Raw genomic sequence first — 20,612 nt, 5'->3', positions numbered from 1 at the left:
ATCATGAATATATTTTTATATCAAGACATACCTATGTCACAACTCAATTTAACTTTGAATATTTAACTTACTCTAGGCTTTTTTTCCCTTCTATTATAATCATTGTTGCATTAAACATACCTTGAGACAAAATAACTAACTAACTAGCTAACTAACTAAATAAATAAAGTGTGCCTGCTCAGAGACCCTCTAGGTGTGCTAAATAAATCTGAGAGACTAAACTCTGAAGCCCAGCCAGCCCCAGGACTTCAGGTAGGATATGGCAGACCTGCACTTCCCAAGAACTAATTTTGTGCTTCAGCCAAACACGTGTTTTCAGGTTGCTCTGCTACTGCACTTGGTCCTTCCATCATCACCAGAGAGTCCTGCCCACCCATCCGCAGGGGAGCCCCCTGCCCCTCGCTGCCCAGCCCAAACACTCCCTTCCTCATTCAGTTGCTGGGAATTGGCTCTCTCCTCTCTATACTCCCTGCGCCTGATCCACTTCCCTCTCAGGACATGGGAAAGCCATATTCCACCTTATACATTGGCTGTGTATACAGTGATGTCCTGGAAAAAAAGATTTCTGTACTCTTCTGTCTACAAAGGTATCAATTTCTGCCTTTCTAATTGTTGTAGGAAAAAGAATGGAAAGGCAATTCCCTACCTCCCACAGAGGCAGATATACCTACCTCCAGAGAGCAAATAACACCATTGTATTCCAAGAACTAGGCCATGGTTCTCTCAAACCCTGGAGAGCTCGCAACAAAGTGCAGATCCTGGGTTCTATTCCTACTCCTGAAGCTTTAAACTCCCCACGTGACTCTGGTGCCAGTGTCCAAAGACTGTACTTCAGGAAACTCTGAAACAAGGAATTAAGGAAAAAATCTACCCTGCTCCTTCCCCAGAACAATTCCTTTAGTGTTTCAGGCACTGTACTGAAAAAAAGTTGTCATTTTTACTTGGAAGATTTGGCTCCCAAAGAAATTAACCTGGATCTTCCCCAGGCGTAGGGGTGTCACGGGGTTGGTGTGTGGGAAGAACGAGGGTAGAGAAAGCGAAGGTAGGGCTTTGAAACAACCAGAGAGGCATGACCCAAACCTTGAGACCAGGAAATGGAGGGAATGTAGAAGATATTCTAGAGTTTTGAAAGTGCCAAGGAATTTGGGAGGACTGCATGGTAGGCCTGGGGAGGCTCTCCGGCCTCATTGATTATTCTTTTTTTTTTTTTTAGGAAAATTTTCAATTTTATTTCATTTTTTTTTATTATTTGTATGCATTTGTTTCTATCATTTTTTTAATTTTATTTTTTCATCATGACAAGTATACACTTCAATTCCCATCCCCTATTTCCCCCATCCCCTCACCCACCTACCCTCTGGTAACATCAGTATGTTCTCTATAGCTGAGTCAGTTTCTTGATTGTCTCTCTCTCTCTTTTTTCCTTTCCTCATTTGTTTTGATTCTTAAATTCTTTTTTTTATAATAATTTTTTTTATTATATTGTTAGTCACCATGCAGTACATCCCTGGTTTTTGATGTAAAGTTCGATGATTCACTAGTTGCATATAACACCCAGTGCACCATGCAGTACGTGCCCTCCTTACTAGCCATCACTCCCTTCCCTCTGAAGCCCTCAGTTTGTTTCTCAGAGTCCATAGTCTCTCATGCTTCATTCCCCCTTCTGATTACCCCCCCTTTCTTTATCCCTTTCTTCTACCGATCTTCCTAGTTCTTATGTTCCATAGATGAGAGAAACCATATGATAACTGTCTTTCTCTGCTTGACTTATTTTATTACTCTGTGCCCAAACAGCCAAGCCTGTCACATACAGGAATGAGGACAGCTGCCTTCAAACAAACCTGATGGCCATAAGCCAGGGTACCCAGAGCAGCAGTCAGTGAATGAAAATCAGAGGCCTTCCCTAGATCTCTGGGCTCAGGTAAGCCCTGAGGTTTCTATAGTTCCTGAGAAAAGGGGATGGGGCTCTCTGGGAATCAATTTCTTATCAACTACGGTAGGGACGTTGCTCTAAAAAAAAAAAAAAGTAAGATATTTCTTATATTCAACTACCACAGAACAAATTCTTTTTCTAACATCTGTATTTTTTTTTTTTAATATTTTATTTATTTATTCGACAGAGATAGAGACAGCCAGAGAGAGAGGGAACACAAGCAGGGGGAGTGGGAGAGGAAGAAGCAGGCTCATAGTGGAGGAGCCTGATGTGGGGCTCGATCCCATAACGCCGGGATCACGCCCTGAGCCGAAGGCAGACGCTTAACCGCTGTACCACCCAGGCGCCCCTAACATCTGTATTTCTAACACTGCATTTCTAACATCTCTAACATTTGTGATGTCCACAAAATACGTATTCAGAAACAAGTGAACGAATGGATAAATGATACTGAACTGACAGGGAAAGACCACTGTTTAATACAGAAGGTTTGAAAAGAGAGAGAGAAGGACCTCTAGTTTGCATTTATCTTCTCCACCAGAACGATCTTCACTGTTATGAACACACAAGACAGGCAAAGGATGGGAAAGGACGGCTGGCCCCCCTGAGAAGTAAAGATGGCCAGCTCGTGGCAGCACCTGTCAGGCTCGGAGAACCCAAGGTCTGTGTGTACTTGGCAGAATCCTTGTGGGCTGCTCCCATGGCTCCCGAGGCCAACAGCTTCACCAGCGCTCAACTCCACCCAGTCTGGGAGCCTGCCAGACCAGGGCCCCTCTGCTCTTTGACTCTCCCCAAGAGAAGAGGCTCTGCAGACACTGAAGATCTCACTTTAGGACCTGAGAGGGCCAAAGTGGCCTTGGCTGCCATCTGGGCTCCTGGCTTCACCGTGGCAACCTTGCCACATAGTTCTAGGCTGCAAGGCTGGAAGCCTGGAGAGAACTGATTCCTCCCATAAGAACTCAGGCCTGTCTACAAAGAGCTTTCCACTCAGGCCTCAGCTGTGTCAAAGATGGAAGAGCCTGTGACCACCCCACCCTGGGTCTACTGCCCCTGCCTCCTTGAGTTTTGCCATGACACAAAAAACTTTCTTGTATGAAAGCTTGCCATTTGCGACCACATGGATGGATCTAGAAGCTATAATGCTAAGTGAAATAAGTCAGAGAAAGACAAATACCATATGATTTCACTCATATGTGGGATTTAAGAAATAAAACAAAGAAAAAAAAAGACAAACCAAAAAACAGATTTTTAACTATAGAGACCTGATGGTTACCAGAGGGGAGGGGTGTGGGGTGATGGAGGAAAGAGGCGACGGGGATTAGGGAGTGTACTTGTTTTTTGTTTTTTGTTTTTTTTTAAGATTTTATTTATTTATTTGACAGAGACAGCCTGCGAGAGAGGGAACACAAGCAGGAGGAGAGGGAGAGGAAGAAGCAGGCTCCCAGCGGAGGAGCCTGATGCGGGGCTCGATCCCAGAACGCTGGGATCACGCCCTGAGCTGAAGGCAGACGCTTAACGACTGCACCACCCAGGCGCCCCAAGGGAGTGTACTTGTGATGAGCACTGGGTGATGTATGGAATTGCTGAATCACTATATTGTACACCTGAAACTAATATTAACACTGTATGTTAACTATATTGGAATTTTTCAAAAAAGTATAAAAAATAAAGGAACACTAAAACAAAAAACAAACCAAAATAATTTTCTTTACGACAAAACAAAAACAAATCAAAGTTCTGTATGGAACTCTGTTGAGACCACGGGCCCTGGACTGGATTCCAGAGCCCATCATCTGGCCTCACACACTACCCACCTAATGCTGGTTTGTGCTGGCACAGAAACTGTATACCCAGGCTCTGGTCAGAGCCTCAACGCTAGTTAATTCCACCCAGCCACTCATTCCTGACGTGCAAGCTAACACGCAACCATCTGTGTGTGCCCAGCCTCCCAGCTCAATACTGCTCTGTGCTTGCTTCCCCACATATCCTTCCAGCTACTCCTTTCACCACTCTCCAGAATTCTTATTCCATCTTACCATGATCATTAATAATTTAAAAATTGTGAAGAACTACATACACTTGGTTGAAGTACCTACAAGGACCAAATAGCTAATCACGTGAAGCAATGGCTCGGGCTCCCGACATCGTCTCCTGAAGGTTGCTTGCTGTCTTCGGCCCCCACCTTACTTAGGTTTCTTTTCAGTTCTTCTGCGGTTACCTTTTTATCACTAGTAAGTTGGGTTTTTTTGTTTTGTTTTGTTTTTTTGCTATTTCTTGACTTAACCATTGTAGGCAGCACTTACTGACTTCCTACTATAATGGAAGGTGACTGAGGCCACCATTCCCACTTGCCCTTTCCAGTCTAGTTACATCATTGTTTTTAATGCCTCTGTCAGTTTCTGTGTCATTATTCTGAGGGTGATGGTGCTGGAAGGATGCCAAGAGAGACAGGAAATGGACAAAACACACTTGGATACAGGGAAAGGATGTGCCTGTTACCCACAGGCAGCTGCAGGAGCAGGAGACAATGCAGCATGGCCCACCACAAGGCAGCATCCCAGGCCTCACAGCCCACACCAGGTGCCCTCCTCAGGCCTCTGATGCACCCCTGCTTGGAGGTGAAGTCAGTGGCTCCCAGGGAAGCTCCCTTTGCCATTTCACCAGGGTGAGGTGTGTTAGCCAGGGTTTTGTCCCTGACTCCTGACTGTTCTAGAGCCTGTCCAACAGCAGTCAATAACTGGTAAAAGACTAGTAAAATGCCGTGCACTTCCTGCAAAGTAAAACAGAAGGTCAGTTCCAAGGTGCACCCCAGCTGGCCTAGATGGCTAAGGTCCCGGCCAGCCAAGGTTGCAGGCCCAGCTGAGCCTATCTTCAGGAGGTTAAATAATAAAGTGGAGCTTTATTTTTTTTTTCTATCACCTGTATTATTTTTTTTCAATTTTTCTATTACAGAAAATTTAAAACTTTTTAAAAAGTAGAGAAAATAGTATCATGAACCCGTGCTCATTGCCCACTTATAATAATTACCAGCTCAAGGCCAGTCTTGTTTCATCCATACACCACCCACTTTCCCCACAATCACATTATTTTGAAGCAAACCCCAGGTTTCCTATCACTTCATTCTTAAATATTTCAATACATACAGTACCTCTTAACTACCCTCTTTGTAAAATTAGGATGTTTGTGTCCTCTACCCTTTCTTTTCTTCTACCTCTCAACTCTTCTGACAACATGCTAGAACAATTCAATCCTCTAACACCAGACTGTGCAGCCTGGGATGACAAATTCTTGGTCTCCAACCCCAGCCAGTACCTTAGCACTGGTCGGCAATCATTCTGACAATATCAGAAAAAGCTGTCAGCACCTTTAGAAAACTTGCAAAAGTTGCAAAAAAAAACAAAGTTCTGATACCAACCCAAAAGCTCCCGTCCCTACAACTACGCATCCACCTAGTGCACATCCGGGGAAGTGTCCACCGCCGAGCCACACTGTGCTGTGACACTGAAGACACACACATATAAGACGTGGTCCTTGCCCTTAAGGAAATCTTTGCAGAGTGAAAAGGCAGATGAGTGAGTCTACAGCTGTGGAGGCACAGATGAGGAAAGAAAGTTGCTATGGGATATGCTTGAGGGTCACCTGACGGACCCCTCCCCTGGGTTTCTAAACAAGAATTCTACCTGGACTCCCCAGCTCAGGTCCAGCTCTTTCCAATCCATTCTCCCAACTGCTGCCAGAGGGGTGTTTTGAAAACACCGATCTTCAGTCACTTCTTGGCTTACAACATTTCAACAACTCCCAGTGGTTTTCAGGCTATAGTTCCAAGCCCTCAGCCAAAACCTCCAGTCTCCTCCCGACGGCCTTCGCCCAGTTCTCCAGCACCCCGCTCGCAGCGCTGCCACTTCACCTCTGCGAAACTCCCGGTAGTTCTTGGAAGTGACTGGGTATGCCTTTTCCCCACCCTGAACACCCCTACTCCCCAACCTCACAATCCTAAGACTCAGCTCTGGTACTGCCCATCCTCACTCAGACTCAGGGGGCACAGGACACTCCCCTCTCCTCCCAGGGCTCTCTGGAGCATGGGGGCACAGCCTACCACCCAGCATCAGACAGCCCCTCCTGTCCATTCAAGGCTGCTGCTTTGGGCCACAAAGTCTGCTGAGTGAGCAGATGTTAGAGGAAGCCTCCTGGCTATGGAGATCACAGGAGACAGTCTGCTAGAGATGGAGATTTACCCATTCCAGCCATAGATGGTATTCGCAGATGGTGTGGATGAGACTGTCCAGGGAGAAAGGGTCCAGAGGAAATTCAAGGGAGCAATGGTATTGAAGAACTAAGAACAAACAGCCAAAGCCATGGGTGAAAAGTGGAAGAGAAGAGGCTTTCAAAAAGAAGGAATAATAAATAACGATCCTAATGAAAACCACAAGGTAGTACAAGAACCTTTAAATGCCACTTTGAAACAAAGAAAGATTTATACTTTGAGTAGTTCAGTTCTAAATGTATTTCATAGCCTTATAATTCTTTAAAACTCTTATGGCACAGATATCTAACACCAGGAGGTATGCAAATACACCATCATCATTATTATTATACAATAAATATAAACATTAAGAGTGTACCTGACATTATTCATAATAGCCAAAGAGTGAAACCAACCCAAGTATCCATCAACAGATGAATGGATAAACAAAATGTGGCCTATCCAGACAATAAAATATCATTCAGTCCTTAAGAGGAGTAAAGAACTCAAACATACTCAATATGGACGAGTCTTGAAAACATTCTGCTAAGTGAAAGAAGCCAGTCACCAAGGACCATATGTTATGTAATACAATTAATATGAAATGTCAGAATAAGCAAATCTATAGCGATAGAAAGCAGACTAGTGGTTGCCAGGGTCTAGGGGGAGGGAGGAACGGGCAGTGACTGCTAATGAGTACGGGATTTGTTTTTGGGGTGATGAAAATACTCTAAAATTGACTGTGGTTATGGTTACACAACCCTGTGAATATACTAAAAACTACTAAACTGTGTACTTTAAATGGGTGAATTGTATGGTATGTGAATTATATTTCAATCCAAAAAAAGTATATGTGAGTCAATAAAAGTTTCATACATCCTTTGCTTAGGAGAGCAATCCTGTTAGCACCATAAACATAACTCTAAAGTCTAAATGAACGCTCAGTTCTCAATACAAATTCTGTGTTGCCTTCGCTCGTGAACACTGGCCTCTTACATAAACCAGAAGACGAAACACCCGGCGTGGAGAGGGCTTTAATATTAGTTCCACATTACAATAACAACCTCTGTTGCAGAGCCTGTAACAAGCCAGAACCCCAGCTTCACCGCCACCTTCCCACCTCACACAAAACATCTGCCTGTCCATTCTCTATCTTGAATACCTAACCTCCCTGCTTGGGAGGTGGATACACCAGCTGAGTCCCTGCTTACTGGCAAGGACACCCAGCATTGCTTTCAGAAAGCAGAGCTGAGGGAGAGGCGCTCACCCACAGAAGCAACTCACCAGAAAACAGGCATGACCAGCCCCAACACACCCATCACCCTCCTGCACACAAGGCCTTCTCAATCTGGGTGGGTTGGGTTTTTTTTTTTTTTTTTTTAACTTGAAACTGCATCTACAAAGATTTTTATAGTTGGTTTCAAATTCCCTCAGTTAGCAGTTATAGGTTTTGATCTGTTCCTAATTATGGAAAAGAATTCTGGGATTGGTACAGAGTGAAGAAACTTGAGTCTAACATTACCATTTTTAAAGCACCAAGGTTTACATGAATTCTGAGTAGAACACTAGATTTCCTCAGTTACTTTGCTTTAAGAAATGAGAATCAGACAAAAACGCTTTTGCCTGCACTGAAAGCCATACTAAAATTTAACCGAATGGCCTACGCTGCACCCTATTCTCTTCCTTCAATGAGTCTACGTTTTTACTGAATCTGGGTCGTCTCTAAGTGTGCATGGGTGTGTTTAAGAGCGAACTACATCCAGGAAAGCTCAGGCTCTGAGGAGACTAGAGCAGTACAGAAAGGCAAAGGCCCCTCTGTTGAGCACACCACTTCATGTGCCCGGGAAGACGCAAGCTCAGCCCTCCACACGCACACACCCCCACACAGTCCCAAGTGCACAGAGATCTGGTGTCGTGTGAAGACACCGGGAACACACAGTGCCACAGGTCTAGTCACGCTGCCTGCAAATACTACAGTTAGTTGTACCAAAGAGCAAAAAGACACAGCTGCAACAGAACTTACCTGCTTGTTCAAGAAGAGCCTGGCAAGCTAAGTGGTGAGCATGCCATAGTTTATTTTCGAAAGTGCTCCTGAATACAGCTTTCTTAGGTGGATCTTATTCAAGGAAGCAATCTAGCCCAGGTAAAGAGCCCCCCAAAATCAGGCAGCAAATCAACATCTCTTTGCCTCTTAAACTTAAAATTAGTACTTTTAGAAAGTAAGTGTGGGGAAGAGATCCCTCTAGAAAGAAATGCTCTAAAACCATTTCAGTGGCTTTCAGAGGGTGGAGCAACAGGGCATTGGGAGGAAAAAAACTAGAACTCAGCATTGGCAACAGCACGACTATCTCCAGCACAAGAGCCTGTTTATATGCACGGAGACCTCTTTCCAAATGGGAAAAATGTCAGCAGTATAAGTTAAGATTTTCACTAAGAATCTTAAAAATGTTAATCATTTTTCAGCTATACACAACAAAGCCTGAAGTTCAATCAGATTCAGAAATAATAAGGTATGTCAGTACGAAAACAATCTTAACTTAAAATGAGCCAAGAAATAATATTTACTAGACCCCAAATCAAATATTTTATAAACGTATCTGACCTATAACTGGATAGTGTTAGATGTTAGCAAATTGAAATTGTCTGACCGAACCTAGAGTTCAATCTCTATGGGGTCAAACAAACTAAATCCCTGGTTGGCACCTAATATCCCCTTTACCTTGGTGTTGTCTACACGCTATAATCCCTCCCCTTGAGTGTGGGTGGGCCTGACCAATCAGGTGACTGTATTTATTTGTTTATTTTTAAACACGGGGCCTGAACTCATGACCCTGACATCAATACTTGAGCCAAGATTAAGAGTCAGACACTTAACAATTTAGCCACCCAGGCGCCCCCAGATGACTACTTTTAAAAGAGGGTCTTGAGGTCAATCAGGAAAAGTCAGAAAAAGTTGAAACTTCAGTAGATATATCTGTATTTTTGGTCTAAAATTTAAACTTTCGAATGTTATAGAAATGGAATCATACCGTATGTAAATTTCTAAGATTCCATCCCCCCCAGTTCGGCAAAATTTTCTTGGGATTCATCCAAATTGTATCAATAGTTTGTTTCTTCTTACTGCTGAGTGTTACTCCACAATATAAAATAAATAAAAAAATCTTGAAAACTGTTAAAAAAAAAAAAGAACTACAAGGATGCAACTGAGAAAGGACATGAAAGAAATCAGTTAAAAAAAAATGTATATCAGAAACCAGGGACGTACTGTATGGTGACTAACATAATATAATAAAAAAACATTAAAAAAAATGTATCCTGCAGATAAACCTTTATCACAAGTCCTTATAAGAATCAGATTATATTGAGGCAGTATAGGCAAAAAAGGAGAAAAGCAGTGAAGAATGAGAAAAAGTCACAGCAAGAAAAAGCATAAAAAACAGGGTAAGGAGAAAAAGAAGGCTGGAAGTTCAAGTCCTGACTGCCCATAACATTATACGAAAAATCAGGATTCCCTTAGAAAGTGCAATGTCTAAGGAAACTTCAATTGGGAGAATTAGGACATAATTACTAAAATGCATGAATTCCTGCTTCTAGAATTTAGTCCTGGACTATTCAGCAGCCATGCGGATGCCGCTGTGTGAAAGGACCATGACTGTTGCCTGCTGCTTGAACATCTATTTTCTTCTCTTCCAGCGCTTAACAACTCTGGGAGATAACACACTGCAGTTGTGTTAGTGGTTAAGATACTTACGGATAATGTTAATATTTCTGATTAGAACTATCTCATGATAAATCAGGAGAAGTTGTATCTGGATACATCCTTAAGGTGTAATCAGAAATGATCAGGTGACTCTAGATAACATTTTTGAAATAGGGATCACATTGATATTTCAAAATCCTTACTCTATAGATAAGTATATTTTAATTTCCCCCCTTCTATACTTTACCCGGGGAAGGAGCTTTGGGGGGGGGGGTGCTAACTCTTCAGCTAGCAGCACAGCATGCCTTTTATCCCCACACATCCTATTTGTATGGACACGGTAGCCATGCTTCATGGGGACGTCAGAGTTGGGTACAGCACTCTTGCCATCAGACATCCTTGGACTCTGTCATTTGCTGCTTTAAGTGAACCAGAGAAATAGCCCTTTGCAGCATGACAGAGCCCCAACGGCTCTGGAATTTACCTCTACTTCAGTAATGCTGAATGTTTTTTAGCATTAGAAAGTGTTATAACACTTGAATTAATTTTGACTACACTTTGGCTTTGGAGAGGAATCATTTCAAATAGACACTGGTACTTTTTTTTTTTTTGGAAGATTTTATTTATTTATTCGACAGAGATAGAGACAGCCAGCGAGAGAGGGAACACAAGCAGGGGGAGTGGAAGAGGAAGAAGCAGGCTCATAGCAGAAGAGCCTGATGTGGGACTCGATCCCATAACGCCGGGATCACGCCCTGAGCCAAAGGCAGACACTTAACTGCTGTGCCACCCAGGCGCCCCCGACACTGGTACTTTTTGAACTTGATTGCTAAAGATTCTAAAATTCATGTTTTATACTGTTAAGTTTTAACTAGTCAGGAATATTTTATATAACCAGTGATAGTTATTTTTTATGAATTTTGTTTAGGTTGTAATGTTTAGCTTTTATTAACTCCTTATTCTTGCTATCTTAAACTCCTTGCTGTATTTAATGGCATACTTGTCAAGACACTTAGCATGTAAAAAAACAATACCCCCGCCCCAGGCTTTTGGGTTGCCTGGTGGCTCAGTCATTAAGCATCTGCCTTCGGCTCGGGTCATGATCTCAGGGTCTTGGGATCGAGTCCCCCATTGGGCTCTTTGCTCAGCGGGGAAGCCTGCTTCTCCCTCTGCCTGCCGCTCCCCCTGCTTGTGCTCTCTCTCTCGCTGACAAATATATAAAATCTTTAAAAAAAATAAAATTTTTTTTATAATTGGGTTAAAAATATTTAAGATAAAATTTACTGTTTTAAGCATTTTTCAGTGTATGCTTCAGTACTCTGAAGCAGAGATGCTGCAAAGATTAGAGGATAGTGTGAATAACCTTGTGTCAATACATTTGAAAAAATGAAATAAATTAATGCCTAGAAAAAAATTACCTTAAATAACTGAAACAGAAAGAGTAAATATAAAATATCCTGTTACTTTTAAAGAAGCTGAATCAACAGTTTAAAAAAAACTCCACAAATAAAATACTTATGGTTTTACAAGAGATCTATCAAGTATTCAAGGTTCACATAATTCTAATCTTACATAACCTCTTCCAGAAATGAGAAAAAAACCTCAATTTATAATTATTAAAGGTTAGTTTAACCTTGAAATAAAAACCGAACAAGGACAGCAAAAGAAAACTTGGACAAATGGTGGTGTCATTCACTGAGAAAGGAAGCATGGGGTCTGGGGCTAAGGTCACAACAATGACTACGTGCTGACGGCAGGAGCTTGTGATTGTCCAGCTAGAGATGTCCAGGCAGTGACCGAGCATACTGGTCTGGAGCACAAGTAGAAGCTGGGCTGGAGACAGAACTGAGAATCACCAGTACAGAAAGAGCACCATAAGTCCTGTAAGTGGGATGGAATTACCCAGGGAAACTGTGTGGGATGAAGACAAAAGAGAACCAATGCCAGATTCCCAGACAACCTCAACGTTTAAGGAAGGAGATTCCCTAAAGAGCCTGGCCACAGAATCAGTGAAAAAAGGACCAGGAAGGTAAGAAAGACAGTGACTCCAATCACTCTGTGAGAAGGAGAGGGGACTGGAGAATTCAGTGACTGGTGTCCGCTAAGACAGGACAGTTTCAGGATGTGGTGAGGGAAGGAGGCACTGCCGCGGGCTGATGGATGAGCAGGGAAGAAGAAGCACAAACAGGGAGCCAACACTAGAGAAGGGTGGCTGAGGACAGAAGCAGAGAGTGTGTAAGATCAAAGGCAAGAGCAGACTAGAGGATGAACACACGGGTGGACCAGCTAGACAGAGAAAGGGAAGCATTTGGTGAAAAAAACAGAACACAGAGCCTATCCCCACATTCCAGGAACGAAAAGATTCTTCTTTAGCCACAGTCCCACGGCGTGAACATAAAATCACCAGGCCTCAGCTTCAAACCCATCCTAACCGATCAGTGACGACTTGCTTCTGAGAGTCGGCAAACGGCCGCAGACCAGGCCCATGACCATGCTTCTGTGGCTAACCCTGCACCAGTTCCTGAAGGTCACCCAGCCCTGGATTCCACATTCACCCAAAATGGGGGGGGGTAAAAGCGAAAAGTACTGAGGCAAGGCCTGGAGGACACAGTGGCAGATGACAAAGAGCAGCAATGGGGCCATGGGTCTTGGATAAGAGTCTACTGGTCCCCTGAGAACTGAGAAAAAGCTCGTGGTTGATAACATTGGTGGCAGCAGCAGGTGACATGCCTTCAGGTCACATACACAAAAACTCCATGATGTGAAGAGGCTACGTGATCTGTGTAGGAGAGGCCACGACTCCCACGGGGCCCGTGCTCTCACACCCCATCTTACACTGCCGCCCACGCCACTCCATCCTGTCTTCTTTAAACTCTGACAGCAGTTGGGGCGTCTTTCCATATGGCACTTCCCACACTCTGGCTCTCACTGGTTTTCAGTGTGTTCATTTATACCCACCTGACTCACTCTAGAACTGCAGCTCGACAGGCTTTCACACTGGAAGCGCTCAGTGAAGAAATGAATACAGCTGTAATTACCAAGCTTGTTACATGCCAACTTGCTTTCAAAAGGGCTTATCATTCTCTTTCTTAAGTGACTTAAGCCATCCCTACCACAGCCTTCTTTTCGGTGGTCACGTGCTCATCACCCCTCTGCCATAGATACTACAAAGGCAACGCAATATCATACGCCTCGTTTACCTCAAGTTCCGAATTAGTGGATTTAGTCTCCACGGAAAAGATTTCACTATGTCTGCAGGTTGAAACTTCTTACCTGAATTTTGATGGGCCAGGTGAAATTACTGACATAAACGAAGAAAGTGATGTTTGGGTGGTTGCGAAAATCAAACTTCTCATTAGAGAAGCTATCTTTGTACTCCTTAATGTTGGTTTTTGAAACAACAGGCATCTCTTCTCCAGCCTGGGTTCCAGCTGTCAGGAAGAAAAGAATGAAATACAAGAGGCTTCTTTTTTTTTTTTTTTTTTGCCCTCATTAATAATGACCACAGTTAGCATTTACCGAACACTCACTACGTTCCAGGAATAGCCTCTAAGAGCACAATCTCATTTCATTCTAACAACAATTCTTATTACTCTCATTTACAGATCAGGAAACTGAGGTTCAGAGAAATTAAGTAACTTGGTTCAGGTCACACAGCCAGCAAGAAGCAGAGCTGAGATCTGCCTTGGAAAGGCTGATACTCAAGGCTATGCCATTAACCAGAATGGTTCTGCCAGGAGTTTCTACGACTCCTCTCCACCTAAACTGCTGACACCTCGCTGTGTCAATACAGATACCACTAGAACCCTATTAACAAGCAATGACTTTCATCCTGCACGTAGCACTTCAACTGCTTTGCATTTCCCCTTTAGACCCGTCAGTGCTCCCGATCCCCCATACCAGGGACACTGATTCACCTCTCACTTCCCAACTAGCAGTGACCTCACGTCTCAACAGCAGCAGGGAAAAAGGAGCTCTAGGGAGTCACCCAGTCCCTTTGGCTGTCAGCGATGACTGTATTTAAATCCCCCCAATCTGGTATAAACTCATCCTATTCCCAAACAGTCCTTCAACATTCCATATTCTCCCTCAGCCTGGAATTCTGATGTCTACAAAGATTCGTAACATAGATTTTTCCCATGTCTGCATTCAATGACTGGAGCCCAGACTGCTGGGTCCTCATTGAGACAATCACTGAAAAGCATTCACATGCTCAGAGATGTTGCCCTTCTCCCAATGTTCTGATAATTCAGATAAAAGTGTCTCCTCACTACAAGTTTCTGAACCTTTTCTGAATCCCATACAATCTTAAAAGATGATAAACATAAGACATGCAAAGGTAATGTTTAATTCTGTTTCAGTCTAACTGGCTGTGTTTCAACCAAAAATCAGTCCTGGAAGAGTAACGATAAGGAAGCACAGTTACCATCCACTCAGAAACTACCATGTTTCAAGCGCTACACGGACAACTTCCTTTACTGTCTCATTTCAGCCTCACAACGCTGTGCACGGCTAGGTGTTTCTCTCATCCCTTGTATCCACGAGCAAATCGGCTCCGGAAGCTCAATCTGCCCAATCGCACAGTGCAGCACAGTCGGTAATGGGCAGAGTTCAAGCCCACGTCTGTCGAGCTACGTTCGTAAGCACTACATCAGGCCCGCCTGTAACTTCCTCAGATCTTCTGCCCAGATCTTCTTTAGGCAACCGTAGCAAGACAGACAAGAGAGCAAACACTATGCTCTTAGAGCCTGATTTAATTCCCGAAGTATACTTCCCTGTACCTACCGAGATCTCATTCTATTTTAAATATTTCCATTTCTCACTTCTGAGGCCTGGACGGGGCTGACGATGGGAGCCAGAGCAGTGGCCGCAGCGGTGCTATCGCAGCTGGCAGCAGGGCAGCGGTGGGGAGCGCGCACTGAGCCCGACGCCACCGGAGGCGCTGCCATGTAGAACCTGATTTAACCGACGCGACAATTCTAGGAGATAAGTATTGCTGTCTTCTCCTTGTGACAAATAACCCTAAGGTCTAGAAGAGAGGTTCAGACACTTGTTCAAGGTCTCCCAGGTCATGAGTGGCAAAGGTGGGTTTCAAACCCAAATCTGTCTGTCTCCAGAGCCCCCTTTCTCAACAACTACACGTATTTCTCAATCTACAACCAATCTACTCCACATGGAAGGTCCTCTCTAGGTATGTCTTTACCTGAGAAGCTGGCGGCCCAGGTGATGTTGAGGTTGAAGTTTTTGGAGGCATTGATGAACATGTCCAAATCCCTGTTTTGCTGATGAGCGGTACAAATAGTTAGAAAATCCATTAGAACGGTTTCCAGATTTTAAAATAAAGTAGTAATTACATTTTACTATTCTCAATTTTCCTAACTACGAAACAGATATTTTACAATGTTTTAAAAGAAACTGACACTTACAAGAGAGTCAGTAACATTTCTAACCAATTTAAGCAATATATCCCAAATAAATTTCATTTCTCTCTCACAAATGTGTATGTAATTTAATGCTTTGTCAAATGTCTAACTCCATGAGAAAGTAGGTTTTAAAAGGCCCCTGACCAGAGCACGGTGACTTAAATCCTATGACCTGTATTAGGGGAGTCAGCCTCCTAAGGATCCTCTGGGCAGCTATTTCCAAATGTCAAGAGAGCTCACGCTGATAAGTAAACACTGAACCAAGACCCCAATTTATGTGTATTTATAAATTAAACCTATGTACTTCTGAGCTAACAGATTACATATACTGTAAAGTTCTCCAAAGTGGAAATGGTTTTTTAAAAAAAGCACAAAAAGCTGAAATAAACTAACTTAAAAAAATTATTTGACTGTATTCATTCAGGATTTAAAAAAACATTTTCTCTCACAAAAAATTTTATTTCAAGAGAAACAGAATCTGAATATTCTTTACCAGCTTTGAAAATCTTATTTACCACTGAGAGATACCACAATCTGAAGAGCTAATTTAATTTCTTTTGATTCTTGGTTTTAATGACAGAGAAAGACATCTCTGAGAAATGTGTTGAGCCAACAGCCAGAAGTGCACTGTTGGCTACACCAGGTAAGTTGTAATACGAATTTTTAGTTTTCACTGGAACTTGACTAATAAATCTCTTTCTTATGGTCAAAGAATTATTTTTGCAAATGAATCAGATGTTGTATTTTTATATTTTCCAAATGGATCAAATCCTGCTGAAATTCTCTATCTTGAAAGGCCAGAAAATAAGTCAGAACAATAAGATTTTTAAGGGTGTTGTTTTGGTGGTATTTACAGCACAAAATCTTAACAATGGAAACACTTCCAAAGAGCCATTTTCAAAAGGTGATCTCCAAACCAGGAGTTCCTCTCCCAAAGCACTTAGTTACCTTCTTGTTTATTGATATAACCTCACCTTCTTCTTGCAGGGACAGCTCGAGTGTTTATTTAGTTTTAGTATTTGGTGAAAGAGCACTACTAACGATTACTTCTTTCCACAGAAAGGATCAATAAACTTGAAATCCTAGTGCTTTTACAAAAGATAGAACATAATCCTACACCTTGGATAACTCTATTAAATATTCTGTCGTAAGATAAACAGGGAACTCCAGAGAGGTTAAAAGATTTTCATGGTCCCTCACCTCATTAAGAAGTATTACCAAGAGTCTATTATGTTTATTTAAAATAAAGTTAACAACATCAATTACATCCTGAAAGACTAAGTACTTCAACCACTTGCTTATGAATAAGATATTAAATAAATTTCATGTGGTACTTTTGCTATAACCTTATCCTATAATCTTTTTTTTAAATTCCATCAACATAGCCATTCAAATGATATGACATACAATGTGTCCACATAATATTTTCATTTAATGTCATTTATTATTTTTACTTAAGAAGAAATTCACTCTCTAGTACATTTCTCCTTAATTTTATCACTAAAATGGAATATAAAAAACAAATCTTACTTTCATTTAATAGTAAATATTCCACACACTGGATTTTGTTCTACTACTAACTTATTTATTTTTTAGATTTAGCAAAGCTTGTTAACAGTGACATCTGTTAACAAAGGAACACAACCTGGCTTACTGTCATATTATTTTTCATGTATTACTTGTCATGTTTATTGTGACAGGAATTTTGTAATGTTAAGTGGCTTTGTGCATGTTGATGAGAAATAAGAAAACTTCAAGGAGGTTCCTAAATAATTTATCATCAAGTTTTGTAAAATTTCATTATGTAGTGGAGTGGCCATCGAATGACTTCATATTTCACTGAAGAAAGTGTATAGGTGTGTCTTCATGTTCTAGATGCTTCACTTTTAAATGTCATGCTATGTTGGCTCCCTTCTACTACCAGGTAGTACCCTATGTCAGGGTGGGGTTCATCAGTAATGAAAGCAGATATAAATCCACATTTCAAATAGTCGTCTTAATAATTCCAATTATTTCTGGTTAACTTCTTGTTGGACCTGGCTACACCCTCACTGTTCTTACCTCCTAATAAGGCTAACACTTCCTCTAGGCACCGAAGTGTCACCTCTGCAGGCTTCCTCGCATCAGTGGCATTAATTTCAATCTGCAGTTTCTTTGCAGGTACTTGTTAAGCCTCCGGTTTGTTTCAAGAGAGTAAATCTGGTCCCTGTCCTGTACCCCTCTGACTGGGGAGGTCCCCTCGCAGTCCCCTCTCCTTTTCTGTAGGGTCTGTGATGGGCTGATGGGCAAACCAAGTATGCGTGGGATCAGTGCCAGTGTGGGTATCAGATCCTGGTAAATGTGAACAACATCATTCTTGCCTTTGAGACGGAGAGGGGACAAAGTGTAGCTTCTAACATTTCTTTCCTGCACCTCTAAACATAGTCCTGTGTATGCCACTCTGGAGACCACTGCTAATGCTTCTGACCATAAGGATCAAGAAAAAGATCCACATGGATGCAAAACAAAGCAAGAAAACTTTTAAAATCTTACTTCATCGGGTGTAGCCACAAAATTGATGGCTGTGTAATAGCGGTCATCTTCCTGGGATAGGCTAAAGGTGAACTGATAGTCAATGAGAAGAGTATCTGTGGAAAGAAAGCAATGTGTATTTAAAAATTAAAACAAAACAGAATAGGTCTCTAGAGACACAGACTGATTTTCTTATAAATATTCAGGAAACAGCCAGGAAACACTTTTAGCTCACTTATACCTGGGGACTGGGAGGCTTTTCAAAGAAAGTCAAGTCTGTGGGCAGTATCATTTTATTTGGAATAACCTATCAAACTCTCTTTACATCATGACCCTGGTTGAGATTTTAGGTTCCAAACTAAATTACCTACAAATATTAATTGTACCTCTACTACATGCCAGGTTTTACCTAAGGATACAAAGCTATAAATTAATGGTACAAAAGGAAACAAGACTCTATGGAAAAATGGTTGATTTCAGGTCTGGAGCAAAGGAATATGTGTCTTGATTATCTTATTCTCGAAAGCAAGAAAGCATTCAAAGACTGAAGTGATGTAGCAAAAGAAAACAGCTTTAAAGAGAGCCTACTGGACACAGATGGTATAATTTTTTTTCGGTACAAAAAAAGTAGTTTTATTCAAGCACAGGGACAGGACCCGTGGGCAGAAAGAGCTGCCCAAAGATGGTATAATTAAATTCTAAAAAGTCGACTGTACAACTCAACAACCTGATTTAAAAATGGGACAGAGGAATTGAATAGATATTTCTCCCAAGAAGATATACAAATGGCCAGTAAGCACGTGAAAAGATGCTCAACAGCATAAATTATTAGGAAAATACAAATCAGTTAAACCACAATGAGATACCACCTTGTGCACAGTAGGATGGCTACTATCAAAAAACCAGAAGATAATAAGTGTTGGTGGGGATGTGAAGAACTGGAAACCTTGTGCACTGTGAGCAGGAACGTGAAATGGTACAGCTAATGTGGAAAACAGTATGGCAGTTTCTCAAAAAATTAAAAATAGAATTACCAAATGATCTAGCAATTCTACTTTGGAGTACATATCCAAAGAACTGAAAGCAGGATCTTGAAGCAGTATTTGTACACCATGTTCATAGCAGCCAAACATCACAGCTATTATTCACAACAGCTAAAAGATGGAAACAACCCAAAAGGTCCATCAATAGTATACATAAATTGGACTATTAAAAAGGAAGGAAATTCTGACATACGCTACAACCTGGAACAACCTTGAGGACACTATGCCAAATGAAATAAGCCAGTCAAAAAACACCAGTACTGTATCACTGTACTTATATGGGGTGCCTAGAGTAGTCAACACTATAGAAACAGAAACACAGAATGGTGACTGCCAGGGTCTCGGGGAAGAGGGAAATGGAGAGTTGTTGATAAGTTTATTTTCAACTGCTTAAGAAACTGCCAATTGGTTTGCCAAAATGCCTACACCATTTTATAATCCCACAAAGATGGATGAAGGTTGTGCATAAAGGTTCTAGTTTCCCAAATAACTGCTAAAACCTGGTATTTGTTTTTGGCTTTGTTTTTTCAAGATAGATAGGTTACATTATGCCAGATTACAAAAAAAATTCACTGATATGGTGGGGTGCCTGGCGCCTGGGTGGCTCAGTTGGTTAAATGTCCAACTCTTGGTTTCAGCTCAGGTCATGATCTCAGGTGCCATGAGACTGAGTCCTCCCTTGGGCTCAGCGGTCAGTGGGGAGTCTGCTTGTGATTCTCTCCCTCTCCTTCCCCAACTGTCTCTCTCTCAAATAAATAAATAAATCTTAAAAAAAAATAATTGTTTCTGGGGGTACCTGCTGGCTTGGTTGAGCAACCAACTCTTGATTTCAGCTCAGGCTGTAACCTCAGGGTGGTGGGACTGAGTCCCACATCTGGCTCCACGCTCAATACGGAGTCTGCTGGAGATTCTTTCTCTCCCTTTGCCCCTCCCCCTGCTCATGCTCGCTCTCTAAATGAATAAATAAAATCTAAAAAAAAACCTGTTTCTGACCTATATCCTAAATGTGAAATATGTTGACCCCAACCAGATAATGGCAAATGAAATTAAGTTTCAAGAGAACATAAATGAGGAAAGCCAGAGGTGTGGATCTCTGTATTCTCCCCTGATATCTGCTATGGACATATTAACATAAACGACAACCATAATTAACACAGCTTAAAATGGCATTCTGATATGTAGTTAAGTGTAACAGAATGGAAACGCATCAAATTAGCACACATTTCCATGAATGGCTGCCATATTCTTTTTTTTCTTCTATATAGGTTGAGTTTTATTTATTTATTTTTTAATTTTTTTATTTTATTTTTTGATGTAAAGTTCGATGATTCATTAGTCGCGTATAACACCCAGTGCACCATGCAATACGTGCCCTCCTTACTACCCATCACCAGCCTCTCCCATTCCCCCACCCCCCTCCCCTCTGAAGCCCTCAGTTTGTTTCTCAGAGTCCACAGTCTCTCATGCTTCATTTCCCCTTCTGATTACCCCCCTTTCTTTATCCCTTTCTTATTCTTACAGCATTACCATTCTCAAACCATGTTAAAGCAAATAACAAAGTTTTACTAAACTACTTTGCTTCCACACAATATGAATTGTGAAAACACTTACAATAACATGTTCCTTTGAGAGGGTTTCCCTGGTATCGATTTTCTACCTCGCATCTAGAAGGATAAAAATGAAGATTATTTTCTATTGCTAGTTAAAACAAAATGTACATTCATTTTAAAACCAAGCAGATCCTTTTATATAAAGCTAC

The 20,612-nt window shown here is 41.8% G+C and overlaps 1 protein-coding gene across 3 annotated transcripts in view; it reads right to left on the bottom strand.

The window, feature by feature from the left end:
- ATRN (attractin) overlaps positions 1-20,612 on the bottom strand; it is a 146,710-nt gene that overhangs the window by 33,577 nt on the left and 92,521 nt on the right. For all 3 annotated transcript variants that reach the window (XM_057312635.1, XM_026503085.4, XM_026503086.4), the window contains exons 21-24: positions 20,465-20,517; positions 17,832-17,926; positions 15,080-15,158; positions 13,150-13,307 (exon numbers count right to left, since the gene is read on the bottom strand). In XM_057312635.1, coding sequence (XP_057168618.1) covers positions 13,150-13,307; positions 15,080-15,158; positions 17,832-17,926; positions 20,465-20,517 — 385 coding nt within the window. The remainder of the gene's footprint in view (positions 1-13,149; positions 13,308-15,079; positions 15,159-17,831; positions 17,927-20,464; positions 20,518-20,612) is intronic.

This window comes from Ursus arctos, unplaced genomic scaffold (genome assembly GCF_023065955.2).
Source record: "Ursus arctos isolate Adak ecotype North America unplaced genomic scaffold, UrsArc2.0 scaffold_16, whole genome shotgun sequence".
Classification (NCBI taxonomy): domain Eukaryota; kingdom Metazoa; phylum Chordata; class Mammalia; order Carnivora; family Ursidae; genus Ursus; species Ursus arctos.
Note: the sequence above shows the minus strand (reverse complement) of the source record. Positions and strands in the feature narration are given on the sequence as shown.